The sequence below is a fragment of the Dermochelys coriacea genome, chromosome 13 (assembly GCF_009764565.3).
Source record: "Dermochelys coriacea isolate rDerCor1 chromosome 13, rDerCor1.pri.v4, whole genome shotgun sequence".
NCBI lineage: Eukaryota > Metazoa > Chordata > Testudines > Dermochelyidae > Dermochelys > Dermochelys coriacea.
Window position 1 is genome coordinate 7,354,748 of NC_050080.1, and position 24,808 is coordinate 7,379,555.

The following is a 24,808-nucleotide window of genomic DNA, read 5'->3' on the forward strand; positions in this document are numbered from 1 at the left end:
AACCCATTAACCATCTCCATCTTGATGACTAACACTCAGATGGTCTCCATGCTGTTCCCAGGAATTAACCATGCCAGGCATGAGGGATGCCCACGTTTCCCTAGGAGCGCTGCTATGCTTTCACAGTTACAATCTCTAATACTGTGCACATGGATGGATTGCAATTGGGGCTCAGACTGTGATCCCACAGGATAGGAATGCTCTTTTCCATGTTCATCTGAAGTACCCTGTTTGTTAAATACAGTGGTGAGGCAGGAGGGAAACTTCAGCTGTTACCACTTGGATCCTGGTTGCAGTAGTTCAATGCCTGCTGTGTGGGAAAGCAACAAGACCTGAATTTAGTTCACTCAGGGTGAATTTCCTCAGTGTAGTGGACCAGTGGACCTGCTGCAGTTCCATCATTGGAGGGGTGGGGGTGGATGGTTGCAAAGCAAATGGGCTAAGGGACTCTGCATCCACCATACAACATAGAAGTGGGTTCCATATAAACCAGAGTGTAGGAGAGGCTTGGTGGCAGGGCAGGCAGAGCGGATGGTGTGGTTACTGGGTCCACACTCCCATGGCTCAAGTGTCCCTAAGTCTTAAAACAGGGACCTATCATTGGGCGGTCTAGAGAGGCTGGAGATCTGCCCACAGGTGGGTGTGTGGATTCTGCAATTCTCCTGCACAAATCCCATTCACTTAGGATTTGTGCAAAAGGATGTGTAATTGCATCCTTGGCACAGAACAGAATATTTTACCTTGGGGAAAAATGGTCTTCTGGGCTGGGATCTAAACATGGATCTGTCCAAGAGGAGGGAACCGCAGGAGAGCAGATGTGGAGCTTGCTCAACCCGCTTGGTAAGAGGAGAACATCTACCCATGTAGAAGGCGTGAACAAAGCACATAAAAGGGGAGCTCAAATCTGCTGAAGTGGGGGGGGGGGGGAAGGTAGACAATGAAGAACTATGGAAGGTGTTGAACCTACGAGGGCCAGAATGACAACTTGTAGGTGGTTGGGGGAGGACAGCATGAAATCTGGGGCAGGGGAGATGATGTAGCTCTTAGTTGTGGGCATAAGTGGCTTAGGAAGATGGGAGAGGTACCAGTGGGAACCAGGAAGGTCTTTATGGAAATACAATTGTGTGTGCACATCTCACTCAGTGAGCACTGTGCTGATGCAACATGTGCATTACTTCTGGTGTGGGAACTGGGTGGGTTCTGTTGTTCACTGGCACTGGACGGTTTGGCCAGGTGAAAGCAAGCAGTAGGCATCAATAGTGACGTTAGAGGCTGTGGTCATAAGGATTCAAAGGAAACTCTACAAAAGTATGAATGGATACATACTGCTTTCCCTGGAGTTCCTGGGAGTCCCGGTGGCCCTCTGAAACCAAAAGGTCCCTAAAAACCAATAAGACAGCATTAAAATGCGGCCATCAGGACTCTTCTGGACCCCACAACCTAGCCATGCTCCTAGCTGAATTATTATTACAAAGCAAGAGATGTCAATGGAAAGACAACATGTTCCTTAATAACTGTTAGGATCTTAATAGACTCCAGCAGAGGATCTTTATTTAAAACAGCAGGGTTTTCACTCTAGGTCTCCTTGCTGTTATCTCCTCACCAGACTCATAACACTCACAGCTGTGAAGCCTTGGTAACATACTTGACGCCTACAGAAGGACATGGCATCCCAAGCTCAGCTGTCAACCCCTGAGCTAATGTCCAGGCACACCTGAAGACGACCATGCTGGTCAGTCACCATTGTTCAGTAAGGGCTTGATCCTACTTTCGCTGAAGTCAGTGGCACAGGATTGGACACTGTAGGACATCAGTGTTCATGATTCCCCCCCCCATGTTCTAAAAATCTTCACAGAACTCCTGCTGTCTTCAAGGTGAGTCCCCTGCATGGAAAGCTTGCAGGATTAGTCCAATAGTTTGCACCTTCATGGGGCTTCCGTTGTCCAGGGAATAGGGCAATGGGAAGTAATGCCACATGTAACTTTATTCACACAGTGTCTAATAGCTGCCAAGAACATTGCTCTTGCAGGACGTGGACAGGAAATTAACTAGAGGCAGTGATCTCTAACAGGGCCATTGGATTTTATTCTGCATGGGTTTAATGAGGGAAAAGTCCAGGGGAAAGTCTGGAGAAGATGATAGTTACTTACCCTGTCCCCAACTGGACCCTCTGGCCCAATGAGGCCTCTTAACCCTCTTGGCCCCTAGATGAGAAAAACAACTCATTAAAAGCCAATCGTTCAAATACAAAACAGTGAAACAGAAAGAGATAAAGACGTGGAAGTGAAAACCTAAAAACCAAGTCAAAGAAGCCTTAAGAAACAGTGATGAGCAGAGGGATTTGGCGGGGGGGAGGGAAGGGGAGATGACAAACCCTGTCCCCAGGAACCTTTTCCCAAAGCAAAGAGGTCTCAGACTGAGACAACACAGTCTGGTTCTTCTGTTTTTGAGGGGGAATAGATTCAGAGAAGGGGTTTTAACAGGGAGGGAGGGCGCCCTTGGGCTGGGGAGCCCGAGGCCAAGCCAACCCTGATTACAGAGGGGAACAAGGCAATTTTCTATTTATAGCAGACAGAGGCGGCAATACGGGGGATGCTCAGGAGGCTGTAGTGAGAGGCTCCTGCCAGGAAAACCCTGAGACCAGGACACTTGCTACAGCTAGGAAGTGCTGGGAGCAGCCTGCTAAGGCAGGAAGGACTCTGACCAGACAGGTGCGGGGTAGGGAGGGGGGTGTTGGGCTGTACCGAGCTGAAGGCTGGAGGGAAAACTTTTGTGTTTGGCTTTGAACTTTAAGTTAATAAATCAGACCCTAAGGAGGGCAGCTGTGATCGCACTGGAAAAGCCCTGTGTGGGGTTCATTTGGGGATCCAAGGAGGGAAACTGAGCTGAGGAGCTGTGTGCAGGGCTGCACTGAGGCCACCAGACGGCATTGTGAGGCAGCCACGCTTTTACCATGGGGATCCAGCAGACCCAGTGCAGAGCTCAGTCCCATTACCATTCAAACATGGCACGGGCTCTTCAGCCTCCACCTGGGCCCAGGAGATGGGTACTCACTGTAATTTTTCATCCATAGGATGGCACCACTACCAGGCCCGTAGCAAGGCCCATGCAAGTCCAAGGGAGTCTTTTCACGGACATCAGTGGCTTTGGATCAGGCCCTCAGTGCAGTCTGTTACCAGCAATGCACTGCTGTGTCCACAATGGGTGAGAGGGGCTGGCATGGGGCTTGATCCCAGAGCCACATGGACAGACCCCAACCGTTCGCATTTCACCCTGAAACCCTGCGTGACTGGGGGGAGCATCAGGGGACTGCTCTGGTTTGAAAGGCAGATTTTACCTGCAGGCCGACGCTGCCTGGAATCCCCGGAGGACCTGGAGGGCCTGCATCTCCCTGCGGATAGAAAACCAGAGTTAGACGAGATGCGATGATAAATCTCACCCTGGATCCTAGTAACCCTCTTCTCAAGAATCTTCTCCATGCTAGCCCTCCCTCCCAATCACCTCCCCGGACCCTCCCTCACCAAAACTATGGCCTCATGTTCTGCCTCTATGCAATTTCTTCCACACACAAATAGTGTCCGTGTCAATTAGTTAAGACAACTAACCAACCAACTTGTGTGATCAATGCAGCTTTTGCATGAGCTGCAAAACCAGGCACAGCAAAATTGAAGGTGCCAATTTAGAGTCCACTCTGGAAAAATTGTGATCATAACAATGATTCTATTTTTTAGCTGAAATAGTCTCACACACACACACAAAATGATGGAGGCTAATGATCTTCAATCCACATGCCAAGTACAATCAAATAATGGGCTTTCCCTTGCTGTCCAATCAATTGTCTCATTCTGCCCTGGCATCATCCTGAGAGAAATCCCTTGGTCTTATGCTTTTTCAAAAAAAAAAAAAAAAAAACACCAACCTAATTTTTTTTTCTTTAAACAGAGTTTTACCTTCTCACCATCTTTTCCTGTTTCCCCAGGTTCTCCTTTGTGGCCTGTATGCCCCTAAAAATAAAACCAAGAATGATCTGAGTTTCTCATTATTGCCCTGTGGCAGGCTAAGCTATATAAGGGGGACACAGGATTTAAAGCAAGGCAGGTAATTGACTGAAGTTATTGGAGAGGAATTTACGCATCTGCTGTGTAGCATCGTTCCTCATTTCCTGGATGGGCGTTGCATTTAGGATAGACAAGCAGTTGATCAAGATGTTTCCATGTCTATTGGAACGTATTCTAAAGTTGTGAAGGATGGGTAACATTTTCAAAAATGCCTAAGTCCTATTTTCAAAGGCATCTTCCAATGAGACTTTAGGGTCCTGTAACAGAGTGACATATCCCAGGGCTGGAGAGCTAAGGGTTAAACCAGCCCCGATTACAGGACTAGCCACACCTAGGTTTAATCAGGTGATACTGGGATAAAAAATGGGCAGGAAGCTGCAGTGGGGTGGGGAAGCCCAGGAGACTGCAGGGCCCTGAGTCAGCAGGGGAAATGCTGAAGAAGCAGGAGAGAGTGGGAGAAAGCTGTCAAGGCAGGGAGGTCTGAGAGAGACCTTGTGCACGCAGGGAAGAGACTGTAAAGGCCAGCTGGGATGAAGGCTGTGAGCGTTTGTGTTATTTGGGATTAGTCAGGAGAGAGACACTGAACTGCTTGGTGCTGGTATGTACCAAAGGACTAAATAAATGGGAGCCACCTTTGAACTGTGAATTCTTAAAGAGCTCTGAAGAGGGGGAAACAGAGGCAGGGCACCACAGAGTGATCTCTGGCCATGAGAGGGCTGCCCATGTTACAGTTCCTAAATGCCGAAGGATAAAATTTTCAAAAGCATCTAAGTGACTGAGAACCAAAAGTCCTAGTCACTTTTGAAAGTGCTTTTGAGAAGGTTACCTTGTGCCACTTTTGAAAACGGGACTTGGGTGCTTTTGAAAAATTTTACCCGAGGTCTTTTCGTTTTTTAAAAGCCTAAATACCCTTTTGCGTAAATGATCTTCCACAGCTTATTATTACAGCTACAGCAACCCCCTCAGGCTGGCAATGAACCCATATACACTAGAACGATCTTAATATAAAACTCTGCCTTGCTTCATTCCCTTCCATCCCTACTACTATTGTGGCAAAAGACCATACGAATACTAGTTAGCATGGGTGAAATTCCTCACTGTGCAGAGGATCAGCTCAGGACCTATCCATTACTTAAGCCTTATTCGGAGACTTTCTTATTTCACGGACCTTGCATTTCACCCCTTACCAACAACAGTTGACTGTGTGGGTTTCTAATGATCTCTCTGTGGGAAATGCTCAGCTCCCCAGAGAACAGAGGGTTGAATTCCATGGGAGCTGAAGGACACCAGTATTTCCCCAGGCAACACTCGGCCTCCTGCAGGATAGGCCCTCTACATCTGCTAAATATTTCTACAAAGATTAGAGAAACTGTGCTCCCCAGCTGGTTGAGAAGCTGAGCTGAGGTTTAGTCCCACCAGACAGATGAACTATATATTCGGTACCCAATCCGTGCAAGGTGCACGATAGGAAGTGAGGGGTGTTGCCTTTCAGTGCGGCTGAACGCCCCCTGCAGTCTTGAATTTACATACTGCTAGCAGCACATTGTAAACTGGGGAGCAGTTAGGTTCTACGGTAGGTGCGAAATAGAGTGAAATGGTATTTGGTCATGTGAGTTATGCCCTCCACAATACTGTCCGTATCTCTGCATCACAGTGATAAGTGTACTTTAAAAACCCGGGATGTGTTTCTAAGGACCTGTCTCCAGTGCAGCTGGGCACGGGTAGGCAGGCATGGGCAAGCTGTGCTCCAGCTAGCATGTTAAAAAGAGCAGGATAGCAAGGGCAGCAGCTCGGGCTACTTGCCTGAGACATGCCCAGGGGGTCCGGGTGGGTTTGTACTCAGGTAGCTACCCCGAGCCACTGCCCTTTATACCCCAGACACACTGCTATTTTTAGCACACTAGCTGGAACGGAGCAAGCACTTCTGTCTACCTGTGCTGGGGAGCACCCTCCCAGCTGCAGTGGAGACAGTCAAAATTACAGCTAACAAAGAGAGACTCTGGGCTCAATCCTGCAAGAAGCCAGAGCCCCGATTTAGCAAAGCACTTAACTTTAAGCACTGCAAATTCTCCCACAGCAATCGGGGGGGGGGGGGGGAAGGAAACAGTTAAGTGCTTTGGTGGATCGGGGCACCTTACGGGATCATGCCCTGTGCGTTTGGAACTCCCATGGATGTTAATGGGAATTCCATGTGCTGATAGCGGGACGGGTCCTGTATCCTTCACTTGTCTCTTGAAAATAAAAGCTGGTGGCATTTTGTGTCTGGGTAACTTGGAGTACCCAAGACTCACAGGCTCAGATAAAGGAGAACTGTTGCATACTTTGTACAGCATGAACCTGAGTCCTGCTCTCAGCCACAGGTCCTCCCTCTGCCACGCATTCTGGGACTCAACTCTGTGTTTACAGAAGATATTTTTCTTACCTTGAATCCTGGCATTCCTGGAGGACCTGGAGGGCCTGGGGGGCAGAGAGCTGGACACTGCACAAAACAAACATTCGTGGGTTTAGCTAGCACAGACAGTGGAGCAAGGTGGGTGTCATTATTATTGAGGGGGAAAATATGGTGGTCAATAATACTAACACTAATACCTAGCTCTTATATATTGTTTGCAGGGTTGCTGTAGCCAGGTCGATTCCAGGACATGAGAGAGACAAGGAGGGGGAAGTAATATCTGTTATTGCACCAACTTCTGTTGGAGAGAGACAAGCTTTAGAGCTACAGAGCTTTTCTTCAGGTCTAGGAAAGGTACTTAGTGTGTTAACTGCCCAATTCATCTTGAATGTTCTGCTGTGCAACACTGAGGGCAAGTCTTCATACTTAAAAGGCTGTGTGGGCACTCCTGTAATGCTTTCATGAAGACACTCTAAGATGAGGGGAGAGAGCTCTCCCGTCTGCATAGTTAATCCACCTCCCCGAGAGGATTAACTCTCCCGCTAACATAGTGCTGTCTACATGGGGGGTTAGATTGGTATGACTACGTTGCTCGGGGTGTGGATTTTTCACACCCGAGTGAAGTAGTTATACCGATATAGGTCTGTAGTGTAGACCAGACATGAGTACCTTTGCCAGACTGGAAGAAGAGCTCTGTGTTGCCTGAAAGCTCGTCTCTCGCACCAACAGAAGTTGGTCCGATAAAAGATATTACTTCCCCCACCTTGTAGCTCTTATAGTACTTTTCATCCGTAGAACTCAAACACTTTACAGGAAGAGGCCAGGATCACTATCCCATTTTACAGATGGGGCAACTGAGGCACAGGGAGTTGCCCTAGGTCACCTAGCAGGCCAGTGGGAATAGAACCCAGATCTCCTGAGTCCCCATCCAGTGCTCTATCCACTAGGCTACACTGTCTTCAAAAAAACTGAAGATTTCATGAAAAAAAATCGATATTTTTCAGCAAAATTTTAGAAATGTTCAGTCCAGTTCTAGTTAAGAACCTCCTGGTTTGCTTCCTGTGATGCTGGAATCTGTTCTGTGGCCTAATTAGTGGGACTGATTAACACACGAAAGAGGTAATGGCTGTCACCTCATAGCTCTTTTCAACAACAGGAAAGTATTTTCTCAAGTCTAAACTTAGCAGGTGGCCTCAGGGGCTTGGGAGCAAAACATGAAACAAAACTGGGCACACGAATGGATTCTGTAATCCAGGCCGCAAAGCCCCAACTCAATTTTAGACATCTCCTATGAACATATACCTAGGAACTCAAGACTGGAAGGGACCTCCTGGGTCATGAGTCCAGCCTCCTGCTATCACAGGCAACTCCAGCATAGAATCCCGTTCATAAACTTACCAAGCTCCAGCTCAAAACTAGTTAGGTTATTTGACCTCACTGTTCCAATTGGAACCTCACGCCTCTGATGATTAGAAAACCTTCTTCTTTTGCATCACCCAAGCCAATCACCTACTGTACATGGCAATGGGAGTTGCATACCTGAATCCAGAGTAATATGGTCTCTTCTAGCCAGACTTCCTAATATTGTCTGTAACCCTGGCTGAGTCTGGAAAACATAGGGCCTATAGACATCAATACTCACTTCCATGGGCTTTGAATCAGGCCCCAAACCTCCTTATTCTAAACAGAACAAGGATATTTAATTACAGCAGACCATGTCTACTGATCTTGCTCTGCTGAAAACCTGGGGCTTAGTCATGCAAACAGTTAAGAATACACTTAGCTTTACACCTATTTGAATTTGTATTGATCTCACCTGATCAAAGGAAAAGCTCACGCAGAAGAGTTTATAGGAATGGGAATTTACTTAAAAACGAAGCAAACTATCAACAGATTCTCAAGCTGTGTCTGGCCCGCATGGGAGAGTCTTCTAGAATTTCACAGGGATAAAATCAAAAGCTATATAGAAGTTAAGGGGATTCTATAGCTAGTACTTCAAAAATCTATAGAAAATAAAGAATAAGATCTTTCTATCGTTTTTTTTTTTAAACCTTTGTATATAATTCTGTAGCAGGGAAATAATTTTCTATTAAATTCTATAGGATGGCCTAAAAAATTACCAAAAAACTTATTTTCTATTATATTCCATAAGTCTTTTCCATAAGGCAGTGTCAACAAGATAGAAGCTTTTTTGGAGTACTCTAATTAGAAAAGCAAAGAAGCTGTCATAACAACAGCTGTGAAATCTTGAAATGTCACTTATATCGCTCATTACCTTAATGTCTATTTCCTTCCTTTGAAATAAAGAAATCAAGACATTTGCTCAAAAAGGAAAGAACAAACAAGGCTTATGCCCATGGGAACAAGGTGCCGCCGCCCATGGAAATAAACAGCAAAACAAATTTGACCTTTTCTGTTTGAAACAGCTGCATGAAAAATTGTCTTCTGTTGTGAAGTGCTAAAAAACTTGTTTTTATTAAACTGGCATGGGATCAAACACATGCAAAATCGACACTAGGGAAGCAAGGATCAAATTGAAGTAAAATGACAAGGAATATCCTGCAACAGGACTAAACTATCTGCATACTTGAAAGAGTCCAAGGCCCTGATACGGCAAATATTCATGCACCTGGAAGACATTGTCCACACAAACCGTCCCATTAATTTAATGGGATTACTCTCATAGATAAGGCTACTCCCAGGCATGTTTGCACCATCTAGCCCTTGCATGTTAAAACAGACCTATGTTCGCCCAGACCCATACATAAAAAATTGTTTAAGGGGTTAAGTTAAAAAATTGTTTCTACGATAGAGAAAAACCTACCTGAAGGTCCCCGCCGCCATCAGGAAGAACCCCTGGAAGACCCTATAACCCAGAACATTTGAACTTTTAAATATATCAACACAAAGCACCAAAGGAAATGTTATCTCCAGAAAACATATTTTATTGACACATTTTCCACTTCTGTATTGCCCCTCAAAGCACTTCACAGACATTCATGAGTTAACTAGGTCAATATATTTACACTCCTTTTACAGAGAGGTAAAATGGAAGCAGCACTAGGTTGAATGGCTTGCCCGAGTCGCACAGGGGCAAGATGGCCAGCGCCAGGCCTATGAGCCACTTGCATCCTCCAGATATGGATGAAGCAAGGTCACCCACCTCAAATCGGTGGCAGAATTAGCAACGGAACCCCAGAATCCAAGAGCCCTGACAGTCACATGCTCTAACAACTAGACCATATAGCTGCCAACACAATAGCCGTGGCTTAAGCAGACCAACATAGAGGTGTGGTTTATCTGCAGGATGTGGGGAGGAACCACATTTTCCAAGGAGTAAATTTTCTAGAGGGAACCCCAATTCCATTTTCCCAAGATTGGTATCTTCAAGAGAATTTCCCCTTATAGGGGTGGGACTTTCCACTCATTGTCCAATGCAGAAGTCTTTAAAGGAGATCCATCTCCTCAGTTATATGTAATTACCAACAACCCTACCTGCACAATTACTCCACTATACACAAAAGCTAGTTTTAGGATATGTCTGATAGGAACGTAACCCGCGCTGACACAGCATGGCATCCGTCCCCCTCTTGGGGTGGCTGGTGGTGCACACAGTGGTGGGGGAGCCTAGAACAGCCATAGCTAACAGAGGTGGCTGTTTTAGCTCACACAGTAAAGGCTCATGCTTTTAGATGCACAAGTTAAATCCCAACAGCCAGCAACTCATACAAGGGCATGGCATTACAGGAACACAGGGTCTGATATAGTGCATCAGACTGTCACTCCATCTAATACAGGCTCTTGTCACTGTCAGGGTAAACAATCCCTCCAGAAAGGGAGCTAGACATCTGCACAGGATCATTGAGGGTGTTCAGCACCTCACCCGATCAGGCCCCAAGACCAGCTGTTTTTGAGGAATATGAAGAAAAATCCCATAACAATATGGCCAATCACACCATGGTTACCCAGGAGGAAAAATCTTTCCAGTGATCCGTGTATGCCCTGAAGCCACATGGCATTGCATCATGCCCCGTGCCCCCAGCATCAGCAGGAATATTAAACACTCATAAACATGGGAAATAAACAAATAGTCATTGCTTTCCCTCTAATGCAGCGTTTCTCAAACGAGAGTCCGGGAGGGTATCCCAGGGGGGTCCACGGGCCCTGCTGATCAACGCTTCCCCCTCCCTCCCATAACTCTTCCCATCCCTCCCAGCCCCTCCTGCACACCGGGGAACAGCTGTTCAGTGGCGTGCAGGAGGCGCTGGGAGGGAGGAGAAGGAGCAGGTGCGCTTGGGGGAGGGAGGCGGAATCATGTCCAGGGCCGCTGGCCCCGCTGATCAACTCAGCAGCCTGCAGGAGGCACTGGGAGGGAGAGGGAGAAGCAGGGATGGGGCGTGCTCGGGGGTGAAAAGAGGCAGGGAAGAGGAGGGGTAGGGGAGAAGCGGGACGGGAAAAGGTCAGGTGGGGGTGGGGCCTGAGGCTGAGCAGCAGGTTTGCAAAATTTTTTAAATCAAAATAGGAGTCCTTGGGATCCTAAAGTTTGAGAACTGCTGCTCTAATGCATTGTTTTTAGCTTATAGGGAACACTTCAACTTAAGGGGGGGGGGGTTTGAACCTAAAACAGCAAAAAAAAAAATGCAACTGCCCTATCAGCTGCTTCCATGGGCACAAGAAGATGATTCCAAAAACCACACCAAGTTTAGCTTTCTTCGTGTTTATTACACAGAAAAATTGCAACTTACTGGAGGCCCTGGAGGTCCAGGCTGTCCTGGGAATCCTGGAAGACCTGATGGTCCCTAAAAGGAGTGAAAAATAATAAGAATTCCCATATACACCCTCTATAGAATCTCTCGGGGGGGGGGGGTGAAGAGTTCACTGAAGGACCCAATCCTGTTCCCACTCAAATCAACAGACGTTTTGCCATTCAATCCAACGGGAGTGGGGCAGGTCCCAAATACTATATACGAGATGAATGAGGATAAGGTGGTTTTCTTGGGACAGTTTCACCATATTATTAACTTGAATGAAAATCTGTAAAGAAATTAAAGTGCAATCACGTTTATTAATGTGGGATAAGGGGACATGTCTAGAAGAGGACTGAGCCCCGGTGTCTCTTTCTGCAGATGCTTTTGTGCCTGCCAAAGGAATTGCAAGGACAAATCTGAGTATTTGCACCTGCATTCCTGCAGTCAGAAGTATAAGTCCTCAGGACTTACACTTCTAAATGTGAATGCAAATTTTGTGGGTGGCTGCAAAAAGAAAGATTTGACCCAATATATTAAATAGCTTCATGCTAGTGATACACGTGAGCTCCAAATGTGACAAATCCCCTGCCACAAAGAACGGACACCATTGTCACCAGCTAACCTGCACACATGTGGCATGAGAAACAAAACCTTCATTTGCAGTTACAGCTTACACACACTGTAGACTTCAGCCACGAGAGGGCGAGATGACTGAACACACTTGAGTAGCTCTGGCATGGTAGTTGACACATACCCACTGCACTAACCAGTGCAGGGAATGGCACCTCCTGTTGGCCTATTCACAGAGCAAGTGTGGTGTCACACTCTCATTAACCTTCTTCCCAAGTGCAGCAAGAGGCCAGAAATAGACCTTGTTCTTCTGTGGCTGCAGGATGGTCAATCAACAGGAATTAAACAAAGGAAACTCACAGGTGGCCCCTGAAGTCCGTTTCCACCCGGGAGTCCACTAGCTCCTGGAGGCCCCTGTAAAATAGAGCCAGTACATTACACATGCTGCTACCCGGGAGAGCTCTCACTGTACAAAAGCAAAAGCTTTACACTGCTCACCCCTCCCACTCAGGGGACTGGTCCAATCTTACACCCCGTTGGTCTGATGCTCCCTATACAAACATAGACAGTGCCTGGCTACCTGTGCCAAGAGGGATCCCCTTTCAGGGGAAAGCAATGAAATGTTCTCACCAGTTACAAAGCTGCTGCACCCTGTGGCTGCTCTAATGCACATCAGTGGCCAAACTGGCCTCCAGCAGTGTAAAGGTCGCAGCAGGCCACCCTTAATCATGGCTCCACACCCACTGGATTTAGCGCAGCTCAGAGCACTCAAGGATCTGGGTCTGTGGGTGGGTTTTGGGGAAAATATCAATACCTTGATATTCTGCCTCCTGATCATAAGAAGAGAGGACCAGCAGGAATAGTAGTGTCAGTAGCATATGCTAATTACAAGCAATGTAATAATTTAGACCAGGCCTCAAAAAGGGGGTTTACTCTTAAAACTTAGGTCAACCTAGCTATGTTGCTCTGCAGTGTTAATTTTTCACACCCCTAAGAAATATAACTAGGTTGACCCAACGTTCTAGTGTAGACCAGCCCTGGGAAAGAGGCTGCTACTTACCGGAGGGCCTGGCAGTCCCTTGCCCTGAAAACAAAATTTAAAACAAAGAAAGATCATTTGGAAACTGACCACACAAAAAGTGGATCATTGTATCAAAAAGCCACTTCCCCACCCCAACACTCCTCTAGCCCCTATTGTTCTAATTTAGTCAGAAATTGGAGCCAGAGACAGTTACTGAATCCTAGAGTTGTCGTCTGTATTTTCCATTCACTTTCCCTCTTTGTTGTCCGTGGGCTATTCTCTGCTTTAAGATTCAGCCAGGGACCCATCAACGGGTCATGTGCACATATGAGGGGAGAAGTATAGCCTCCCCACCATTTTTTCTAACCTAGTTTTCTCTACGAATCTTTTGCTGTTGAGAAGCCACTTCTCTTGGTAAAAGCTACATTAAAAGAAAACCACCTCTCTGGTGACATGAAGAAAAAAAAATACCATCCCTGACAAAATAAGGACTATGACTGAGTTAATGTTATGTGACCGAGCTATGCGGCCGGCTGCTGGCCCGTAAACACAGAGTTTAAGATATCATCGAGATCTCATAGATTCCAAGGCTACAAGGGACCACTGTGATCACCTAGTCTGGCCTGCAGTATAACATAGGCCACGTCACATGTGTGTGAGGTATGTTATTCCATCCCGACTGTTCTGACCTTGGGAGTGGACAATCTATTGAAACTGACAAGCAACCAAAATGCTTGACTCTTTATGCACCTTGATATTCTGCCTCCTGGTCATAAGAAGAGAGGACCAGCAGGAACAGTAGTGTCAGTAGCATGTGCTAATGTTGCACACTGCATTAGTCATGCCTGTTAGCTCCCTGGGCTGAGAAGCTGGATTTTTAATACCATAATAGTCACCACCTTGGAAAAGGCATTTGATTTTTCAGCATTAAGGAGCCATGTTTTTTTAAATGCAGTGTTTCAATGGAGAGATTATATCTGAAATTAAACACATGTCCATCATTTAACTTCCTGGTAGGTTTTTTTTGGGGGGGGGGGGGGGGGGGGCTTTGTTACTAAGACATCAGTACTGATCAATGTGGATTTAGCTCTAAATTTTTCCGTAATACCATTAGTTCAAATAGCTACAGTTCAATGCGACTCCCCAGTAAATAAAGAGATCTTCTAACACAGCTGTGTGGATTTCAGAATTGTTATAAAGTCTCTGAGGATGCTTAACCAGCTGGATGGTTCAACAGGCTGAACGTTCTGACAGCTCCTTTTTACAGACTGGAAAAGACCTTGTATTGCCCCGTGCAATGCCAATGAGTTGGCATATGTCCACTATTGACAGGAACCAGGCTGGGTAATTTATAAATGTTGGGCCAAAGCCCACTGAAGCAATAGAAAGTCTCCCACTGACTTCAGTGGGCTTTGAATCAAGCCCTTAAAGGCTAGAACTGGTTTTAAGTATTTTAAATATATATATTTTATATAGCCCCCTCCCTCCTAACATCTCTACTTAGTACATGATCCCTTTTCATTTGTGAGCCCTTATGTTTGCTTCAAGACAAGACCCACATCTTTTCTTCCCCTGTGATCTGACCCTCACAATGAGATAGCTGTCATCAAAATGGGCTTTGCTGGTACTTTACTATGGGGAATTCTGCACCTTTATTACACTGCACAAGTCTGCACATTCTCAGAGTTACTTACAGCTGGTCCAGGCAGCCCTGCAGGTCCTAAAGCACCCTGTAGAATTAGAAACAGAATATGAGTTAGCAGGTCATGCCTCTTCACAGAAGTAAAAAGGAAGTTTCCAATGCAGATGTCAGCCTGCTGCCTCATACCATCCAGAACTCACAAGATCATGGGATCACCTTCCCCTGGGGAAGTTCAATAGCATCTTACACCACACACATGGAAAAGCGAGACTCAGTTCACAGACATGAGTAAAAGACCCTTTGACATGTGGGATTAGTTAAATGATTCAAGAACGTTCTTGATGCTCAAGACAGAGCCCCCAGGAACCTCTTCCCTACTCTCTTAGAAAATCTGTGAGCCGAGATTAAAACATGAGACTCCACTAAGTGAGACTAAATATGGGGAACTACAACACACAATAGGCCCCAGACTGGTCACTGGGAATCTTTAAAGTTTGCTACAGATATAGTGAATCTCACTGGCTCTCATTTGAAACATCCCGTTTCATACTTACTTCATGCTGTGGACGAGAGCTATATTTGCAATCGTTTACAGGATCGGGACCCAACGGTACTGCATTTTATTAATTCATACATTTTGCCTTCAAGCAAAGATGTTTAGATTTCATGACTTGTCTGTTTTTGCCAGCTATTCTGGTGTTATTTCCCTCTTGCTTTTGCATTCCAAACCTTAAGCTTCATTTACAGTTTTTTGAGCATGTTTGCAATTTTAAATTTTACTCTAAAAATCAAATAATTGAAGTTGCTAAATTCCTGCTTCATTACAGATAAGAGAGACAGCCGGTCTTTTTTAATCCCTTTGTTGTGTTCTGAGGGTGCCAATTCTGGAAAAAACCTATGAAATTAATCATTGGTTAATGCTCCAAAGCAGACTAAATGGAAATGGAAAAATGAATGAAGAAAACACTGTTCCCTGCATGGCGATTCTACAGCCACTGAACACAATGGGTTACAGAATGGCAGGCCTCCTGTAATGTAATCCCTGCCCTTGTTGCCATGTGAAATGACAGGAAAGATTTGGGCTTATTCACATTGGTGTTGAGGGCAAATACATTCCCCTCTGAGTAAGCAACTGTGCTCAGTGGTGGGTGCTGAATCATACAATTCCCCAGACATCTTCCCTACAAATATCTGGAGACTCAGAGGGCTTATCTATAAGCACAGTGCAGTACTGACTATAAACAAAACATTAGCCAGCAATATGATAAGTCTCACAGCATAGATGATCATTCATACTAATGCCACGCCCAGCAGACTAATGTCAAACAGAGTTGTCATCCCCACCTTCTAAAAACTGGCAACAGGTTTGTATTTCTTTGAGAAGACTCCATGACATCTTTAGTGACCCTGGAGTCTTCACTCCTGCAGGCCTGGTTTTGCACAACTTTTTGATGTGCCAATATGCCCAGGATCAGCCATTTGCCTGTGTAATTAACCTACCTTAAAATCTACACTGTACCGGAACAGTCAGCAACAAGCCTTAATGCAGTAACAGATCCTGGAGCTTGAGGGAATACTTGCACTGCATACTAAACCGAGGCTCGAAGTCAGATTTGAGCCCAAGCCCCCCTTCTGTCCACACACACACAATCAATCTAACTCCAGTCGGCAAGCATTCAGGACCCAGGTTGGGGCAGAAGGTGGGTCAGAGCCCAAATCACACTGTGACTCGGGTCCAAGCCCTGCCATTTTGCAGTGTGGACACAGGTCAAGCCACAGACCCAAGTCAGATGTTCTGCATAGTGCACTGTGGATGTTAGCATGGCTGTGAGACTCAAGTTCAGCAACTGCAAACCCAGGTTTACAATGCAGTGTGGAGGCTTAAGCGAGGGCTTGGAAACATCCAGCCTGGGTCCCACAGTCCTGAGCTTACAATGCAGTAAATGCACCCCTAGTTAGCTATTACCATCTATTGTCATATCAAAAATGACCTTCATCAAGACACGCTTTTGATGACACCAGTAACAATGAAGAGTTCTCGAGGAAATAGCATGGTATGCTCCTAGCAAATGAAGAATTCAGAGACATTTCTGCATGGCATACTAATGCCTGAGTGGGACTTCTCCCATGTTTAGGCACGGATGTAAACCTTGCAAGACCAGGTCCTAAAATCCCAATTCAATTTCTAAAGGGCTAGATTGTGAGCCCCTAGCGTGGAGCAGCCATTGCTGTTGTAGAAGGAGGTAACTACAGGAACCAAAGGTTATCTTCCACCATGGAAGGTGGGGACAGATCAGGGAATCACATGCTTGATTGCGCCTGACAGCAGGTGCTGGTTACTACTGTGTCTGATGAGGTTTAAATACAAGCTCTCTGTGCTTTAAATCACCCTCCCCCTGACAAGTAGCCCCACTAATATCAATACGGTTATTAATGTGAGCAAAGGGCCCGCAAACAGGCCCAAATGAACTGCCTAAGGGGTACTGCTGATCAGGACCAGTTAACAAAAATGGTTTTAGCAATAACTGAATGTATAATCTGCCAGCCCTGCCACCGGTGCTGAAGAAGCTGCACAGCAATTGAAGACCTCAACCCAATTCAGAACCATCATAAACCAACAACAATATTGAAAGGCAAATAACGTGTCACCATGAAAAAGGGGATGGGTCCAATATACAATCAGATATACATTAAACCTGAAAAACACCCCAGTGGCAGCTTCTCCCTTGCCTTAGGGCTGCTTTGTGCCACTCTGTCCAAAGCAGCCCTACAGCGGCATCCTCCAGCAATACAGCTCCTACACAACCCCCTCCCCCCTTGGAGTCAGTGTAGGGGGCACGTGCAGGGAAACCAGAACTTGGCTGGGGCTTCCCTACATCTCAGCAATTCCCAGCTGCTGTATCAGCCCCGCAGGGTCATTGATGGCCACTCTAAGTTACACCCAAGGACCAGCCCTCTGCACAGCCAGACCAGGATCTGACAGCACAGAAGGGAGCTCAAAGCCTCAGTCAAAGATGTGGGTCAGTATTTTCAAAGGCCTTTGGGAAAATGGGAAGGGGAGAAGCTGAGGCAGACCTACTGGGGGAATGAATTCCACTCCCTAAATGTGCCTGTATCTACCAGGGAAAATGGAACAGTTTACTTCTTATCTCAAATGACTGGCGCACACGCATGCATGTGCACACAGGATCGATGTCTACAGAACATAATTTAGGGAGCTGTGAGGTACCCACGAACTAAGGGTTTATACAAATCTATGCATGGGAGTTCCATAGAAACCTGCTTCAATGTGAATCTCTGGGTATTTGGGCAAAACCTCAGTAGCGGAGTCTTTTTAAAGTTTTCACTTTTCACCACCATTGTTAGTCTTAGAGAACAATTTATCGGTCCAAGTAACACACCATCTGGCCTTCGCACGGAATTGCTACCACCTGGGAAATGAAAGAGCACCAGGAGACCAGCTCTCGTGTTATTTCAGTGCCATCAGTGGCTCCAGGAAGCTTGAAAAAGTCAATGAAATGTGTAAACACACAAATAGTAGATCCCACACCCCACCCTCTTTTCTACTGCCAAGAGTTTCTGCTTGAGTTTAGCTGACTGATGTTCTCAAAGTTCTTAGCCTATTCTTAACCAGAAAGGAGGTTTAGCTGTGATGGAGTGAGGAAAATACAGCCAGACAGCCGACAACAGCTCGTTGACTTAATTATTCATTTTAACAAGCATGGGGGAGGGGGAGGAGGAGGAGGAGGAGGAGATGTGCCACTCTTATTCAACGTGAGTGATAGTGAGCTCATCTTTTGTTTAATGGCACCAACACAGGCCTCACGTTGAATTTTTCTATGCTGTGTTGACGCTCACGACACGAGATAGAATGGCTTTGTTCTCCAGCACCCACAGCTCTTTACCTGCATTGCTACTATTGTTCTCAGTTGCTGCGATTCCAGGGAAAAGGCAGAACTCAGAACAGTAAACAAGGAGGTGACAGACTCAGACACACCACAAGTGGCATATTTATTTATAGGACATTTTAAACTTAATGCTCAGCCAGTAAAAATTGCCATCCATTTACACAGGAAGCCTCATGAGAGTGGAGTGCTCATCAGTTACATTCGCGGACTCTCAGGATCCGATTGCCGCAGGTTCACAAAACGCTTGCACAAAATCCATGCCCAGTTTGCACATGCAGTTCCCATGAGGGCATACACAAACGGTCGATTCTGCCAGTGTGCATGTGTAATTGTGCATGATGCACAAACTAGAACAACCGCACATGCCATTGTGAACTTAGCGCCGCGGGTTTTCAGAATTTCATCCACATAATTGCATACGTAGGCCCAGATATTGAATCACGCAGCATGCATAGAACTCCTGTGAAATTGCCACTAGAGCTCCCTTTTCCTCCCAGCAACTCCCCAGGGAAAGAGCGTGAAGGTCAGGTTCCCACTTGAAGAGCAGTCTTCATGGGATTTCCTCCTTGTCTTGGGGAGTTTGTCAGGCTGCCAGGGGTGCCTTCGCACTCCAATTGCCTTGGCTATTGTTCTTTTTTGATTTTGGGGGGGTATTTTTTTAAATGCACAGTTTAGAAATGGGGGGGGGAGAGAGGGAAGTGAAAGCAGAAGCATAGACAATAAATTGCAGGTGTCTCAGAGACAACACTGGCACAAATGTACCCTAACAGCCCCATTATCTTCTATTGAGGAATTTTGCGTGTGTTTGGAGACCAGTCCATCAAGAGATATAGCATCTTTCAGAGCCTGTCAAATTAGGCTAGGGTGAACCAGTTCTGATAAAACTCTCGCATGCCACCATCCAAAACTCAAACTGAACCAGAAGTTATTTTTCTATGGGCTAGGATTTTTTAAGGGGCCTAAGAGTGCATAACTCCTCCTGGATCCTTTAAACATGCCAGTCTTAGAGTTCAGAAGATTTATAATAACTTTCACTTCATGTTCTCTTTCATGCCTTCCCACGTCCTGGTCCAGATTGCTATCAGGAGTGGAAGTACTTAAATATTATGGCCATGTATTTGGGTTCCACAGATCATGCCTGGAAAATGGAAGTGACCTTTATTTTCAGAGGGATTTAAAAGGAAGCCAAAGGACCCTCACTCATGGTTAAAATTTGGAACCACTCCCTCAGCCAGGAAGCCATTATTTTAATTCAGAAATATTTCGAGGGCATTTTCTGAGTTTGAAGAGAGTCTGAAATTGTATCCAATACAGAATGTGATAACAGGACAGATAGATAGAGCTGGAACATAACTCAGTAACTGCTGGTCAGAATGTCTACTTGGTGATCCCAGGAAGCACTGCCATTCCACCCCAAGATCTCTGCATACCAACCTAGATTAGAAATGTTTTCCCTTATTAAATTTAAAGAGGATGGTTAAGCAAACAGATTTCTGAGGAGCCAAGTGCCTCATTAAGAAAAGTCTTGCTAGGAACAGGCTGTAATCCGATAAAAATCAACTCTGTTGCAAATGTCAACTCAACCATTGTCCTACTGCATATTACTCAGGTTTTCTTCCGATCGCTTTCATCTTTAATCCTAAAACCTTTACAACCACGGAGGACAAGGCTAGATACCTCTCCTGTAAAAAGAAAATATGAAGTTCCTGACACCTACTGAGTTAAACCTGGATTCTGCTCCCACTGAAATCAATTGCATAACTCCCATTGACTTCAGCAGGGCAAATTCAGGTCCTTAATACATAGCAATGAAGTTTCCTTCTACTTTTCAATGATTATAAGTCAATATGCAGTCCTGGAATCAGATGGTAAGACACAAATAAGTTCAGTGGAGGTGCATCAGTTAATAATGCATTTTCTGACTCAACTCATTCTCCTGATAACACTGTGCTTTCTTTTATGATTGGAAAATGATCTTACTGTAATTTTTTTTATAGTGGGGCAATATTATTTCTGAATATATATGGATACAGTATATAAATTGCATGCCTAATATGGTATTCTAAATTCAGACATAAATATGAATTATTATGAGTTCTAGAAAGTAGCCGAGTCTTGGTATGTGCTCAGAGATCCACTGATTTATTGATGCATTCTACATTGTAAAAAGAAAAAGGAGTACTTGTGGCACCTTAGAGACTAAAATTTATTTGAGTCTATTTCCATTGAATGCATCCGATGAAGTGAGCTGTAGCTCACGAAAGCTTATGCTCAAATAAATTCGTTAGTCTCTAAGGTGCCACAAGTCCTCCTTTTCTTTTTGCGAATACAGACTAACACGGCTGCTACTCTGAAACCATTCTACATTGTGTACAGTATAACACACTAAACTTCAAACAGCCCTTTTAAAATCTTTTGATCTTTTAAATCTTTAAAATCCTTTGGCATCAGCAATAAAGTGATAATCTCATAGCAAAAATTAATTGTTTTCTTGTTTAAAAACTTCTCAGGGATGACAATGCCATTGGTATAGGAACAATGCTATTACTAAAGTCAACGGGAGTTGTGGACAGTGGGAGAACAGACCTACAGTGTCAGAGTAACTGAAGTATTTCATTAGGGTGCTTGAGAATCTCTTTGTGAAACCAAGAGAGGCAGAGCCTTTATGGAAGAACTGAAACATTTATCAATAAGATGGTAACAAAAAGCTAAAAAACTCTTGTGAATACACTGCCATATGCCAAGCACACCTGTTCATAGTGACAGCCAGAAGAGCCTTTTTACCCATAGAGGCCCAAGTTTAGGAAAACATCCTTATTCAGAAAAGTACTTAAGTATGTGCTTAACTTTAAGCACATGCTTACATCCATTGAAGACAGTATGCACATGCTTGTATTGCATTGACTGCAACGGTTCTTACGTGCTTTCTTGAATAAGGGTCAGAGGAAATGAATTTAGGATAGCAATGCTGCAGTGCTAAAGCTCTGTTTTCGAATTCAGCAATTTCTTCCCATGCTTTTATTATACTGACTATAAAAAGACTTCCTAGATGGATCGCTGACCTTAAAAAGGTGCTTTAAATATCAACAGATCTAAAATTTGCACCATGCTGACAAACCAGTTTTCAAGACCTGGGAACACGTCTCATCTGAGCATACAGTTAGGTCGTTGTGTGTGCCAATCATGAATTTGCATGCTTCAGCTAAATGCTTAAAGTCTGAGTTACTTTGTGCATACATCAAATACTCGGGTACCCTGTTTGCACATGGATATTAGATGCGTGTGCTCAAATGGGCACGTGCAAATATGGGTAACAGAACGTGCAAATGAGGCACAGATTCAATCCTGTTTGTGTGGCCCAGGCCTTCTTTGTATTGAAAATCAGGGCTGGATCCTAGGAGGTGCCAAACATCCCCAACATTCCCCTTGAAGGGAAGTTGAGGGCACCCATAACTTCACAGGATCAGGCCCTTTGGCCCCATGGGTGTGGATTTTCAAAAATGTTCAGCGTTGGCCTAGCTGTGCTCCCACTGAAGTCAAAGATAAAACACTGACTGCGATGGGAGCCCAGTTAAGCCAAAAGGTGAGTGCATCAGAAAACCTCCCCCTAATTATCTCCTCTTTGTGCATGACACCCTTCCACACCTTTTGTTTTTACTGAAGACGACTGCAACAGAGATGGCGTCGCAAGTGGAGAATGCCAACACAGATGGCCAAGAGCACAGGTTTGCTCCATGACTGACAATGCTTGAGAACCTAACACATTGCAATAATCAAGGCAGACATCTCTTTCCCATAGTGCCCCTTGGCAGCATTCCTATAAGCAGGTATTACATGAAATGGAAAAAAAAAAAAAAATCAATCTTGCGTCTTGCTGTGAAGGCTGTGACATCCATGCTGATGCAGCTAATGATGTCACCATATCAAGTGTGACCCCGACCCAGGAATGAATGAAAGACACGAGTCCACACAACTGATTAAAAAAAAAGCAGCAGTAGAAAAAAAAATCAGGACTCTGTACTCAAACCACAAATAAAGCCTAATAACGGTATTTGGATAAACCTGGAAAGCTTGTTAATTAAATTTATGTTTTACACAGGCTCTCTGAATGTGTCAAGGAGCTAGTTATGCACCAAAAGTATCACATGATCTGGTCTGCTAATGGTGTTTCCTTATCCAGGACATCCAAGACCAGGTGCGTACATGGCTCTCTGAGGCAATTAGAAACAAACCTGTAAAATGTGTCAACACGCAAACACCTGAAATACAAACATTGGACCCAGTGCACAACCCTAAATCATAATTACACGGGAAAAAACAACATTTCTGGGAGATGAGAACAGTGGGTTGGTTTTCAAGCATGCAAGGGGTGTACTGGGCCTAGCACAATGGAGAAATGATCCATGACTAGGGCTCCTAAGTACTCTGACTATACAAATAATAAATAATATTCTAAATGTCACCAAGTTACAAAGAGATTTGAAATAACCATTGAGCAGTACCATGAGAATATAAATGTAAGCAGACTAAGGATTTAAGTTCTATTACTTACTCTTCCTCCTGGTGGCCCATTTGGGCCAGGTGGGCCATCAGGTCCTGTTAAACCCTGGGAGGGAAAGAAAGGCAGGGATAAGAGCAGAGAAGAAGACAGATCTAGAGCCTGTTGGAAACTCCAACCAATATCCCTATACAGAAGAGCTAAGGGAGTTGGGTGCCCAAATCCCATGAAATCCTGATCACCATCCTCTTCATGAGAAATCAGGGACAGAGCTGAAAGTACATGGGTCTCTTCTGCTCGTTCAGCAAGTCTGGTGAAACATCCAAGTCAGTTACTGTTTAACCACAGCTAAAATTTGGGCCAAATTTCCATAGCTAGGGACTACGGGTGCTCATGCAGCCCAGGGTGTGCTCCTACAGTGGCCACAGAACCCCAGAGTTTGCATGCAATTATCTGATTTGCACATGCAAATGCCAGTTTTTGCATACAGTGGGTATATGTTGCAACTACTTTTGAACATTTTTGGCCCTTGAAGGTTTTGTCCTACTTTCATGGTTAGATCCCTAATCGGATATTAAAAATAAACGTTTTCATTTAATTTACCTCTAAAGTAAATGTTCAAAACGCATATGGTTGTTAAAAAAAAAGTGTTATTCCATCAGTTATTCATTTTTAAATGGTTACAGTATTGATCATTTTAACTGTGATTTGAGGCGTACTGTTTAAAAACATGTCATGAATGTTCAGAAAAAAAGAATCAATAGCTGGATGTTTCTGTTTCTTGAAACCTGTGAGGTTCCACATTCTGGGACTCCGTTTCAATGCTTAGCTTGGTTTAGGAACAGCGTTATAGGGTCTGATCCTGCAAAGACTCCAGTGGAACTGCTCACATGAACGAAGTTATTCAGGTGTGTAAGTCCTGGCAGGATCGGGCCAGCAAGCAATTAAAATCCCTTTTCTAGGATCACAATAAGTTAGACAGCGCAATACCACCATGTCTTAATACACAAATGTCTTCCATGTGCTGCAATACCATGAAGGGATTCCCATACTCACTCTAAGTCAGGGGTGGGCAAACTTTTTGGCCTGAGGGCCACATTGGGCTTGCAAAACTGTACGGAGGGCCGGGTAAGGAAGGCTGTGCCTCCCCAAACAGCCTGGCCCCCACCCCCTACCCGCCCCTCCCACTTCCTGCCCCCTGACTGCCCCCTCAGAACCCCCAAGCCATCCAACCCCCCATGTTCCTTGTCCCCTCACCACCCCCTCCTGGGACCCCTGCCCCTAAACACCCCCTGGGATCCACCCCCATCCAACCCCCCCGCCCCCTATCCACACCTCCGCCCCCTGACAGCCCCCACTGGGACTCCCAACCCCCTATCCAACTGCCCTCTGCTCCTCATCCCTTGACCCTCCACCCCTAACTGCCCCCCGGGACTCCCACCCCCATCCAACCACCCTCTGCTACCTGTCTCGATTGCCCCGACCCCTATCCACACTCCCGCCTCCCTACAGGCCCCCCCCCCGGGACTTGGGAACTCAGGGACTGGGCAGGATGGTCCTACGGGCTGGATGTGGCCTGCGGGCTGTAGTTTGCTCACCTCTACTCTAAGAGTACCCTATGCTTTGAATGACCTATTTCTTGGAGTAAACTGCTATTAATGGGCAAGTGTGACTCAGTAGGACTCAAAATGTTTACAGTGTCCCTGTAAAAGCTACTAAAGAAAAGGAAAGTGTTAAGGTCAGAGTCAAATATAGGCAGGGGTTCAACATCTTAGAGGGAGGAAGGAAGTCACTGCCAGAGAGATGAGGCAGTAGAAATGCAACACTGGGTCACAGATTGGGTCCACTGTGGGGAATGGAAGGGAGAGCATGGCTGGAGTGGGAAGGGAGAGCATGGAGTGGAGTGAGTCCACAGAGATGTCAGGAAACCCGGAAGGCAAACATGAATTGGGTTTTGGAGACAGACCCAGG

At 45.4% G+C, this 24,808-nt stretch overlaps 1 protein-coding gene across 1 annotated transcript in view; it reads right to left on the reverse strand.

Moving 5' to 3' along the window:
• COL9A3 (collagen type IX alpha 3 chain) overlaps positions 1-24,808 on the reverse strand; it is a 72,634-nt gene that overhangs the window by 33,046 nt on the left and 14,780 nt on the right. The window contains 11 exon segments of the mRNA XM_043496089.1: positions 1,327-1,380; positions 2,151-2,204; positions 3,338-3,391; positions 3,951-4,004; positions 6,481-6,537; positions 9,275-9,316; positions 11,196-11,249; positions 12,129-12,182; positions 12,829-12,852; positions 14,484-14,519; positions 22,892-22,945. Of these exon segments, the coding sequence (XP_043352024.1) occupies positions 1,327-1,380; positions 2,151-2,204; positions 3,338-3,391; positions 3,951-4,004; positions 6,481-6,537; positions 9,275-9,316; positions 11,196-11,249; positions 12,129-12,182; positions 12,829-12,852; positions 14,484-14,519; positions 22,892-22,945 (537 nt within the window).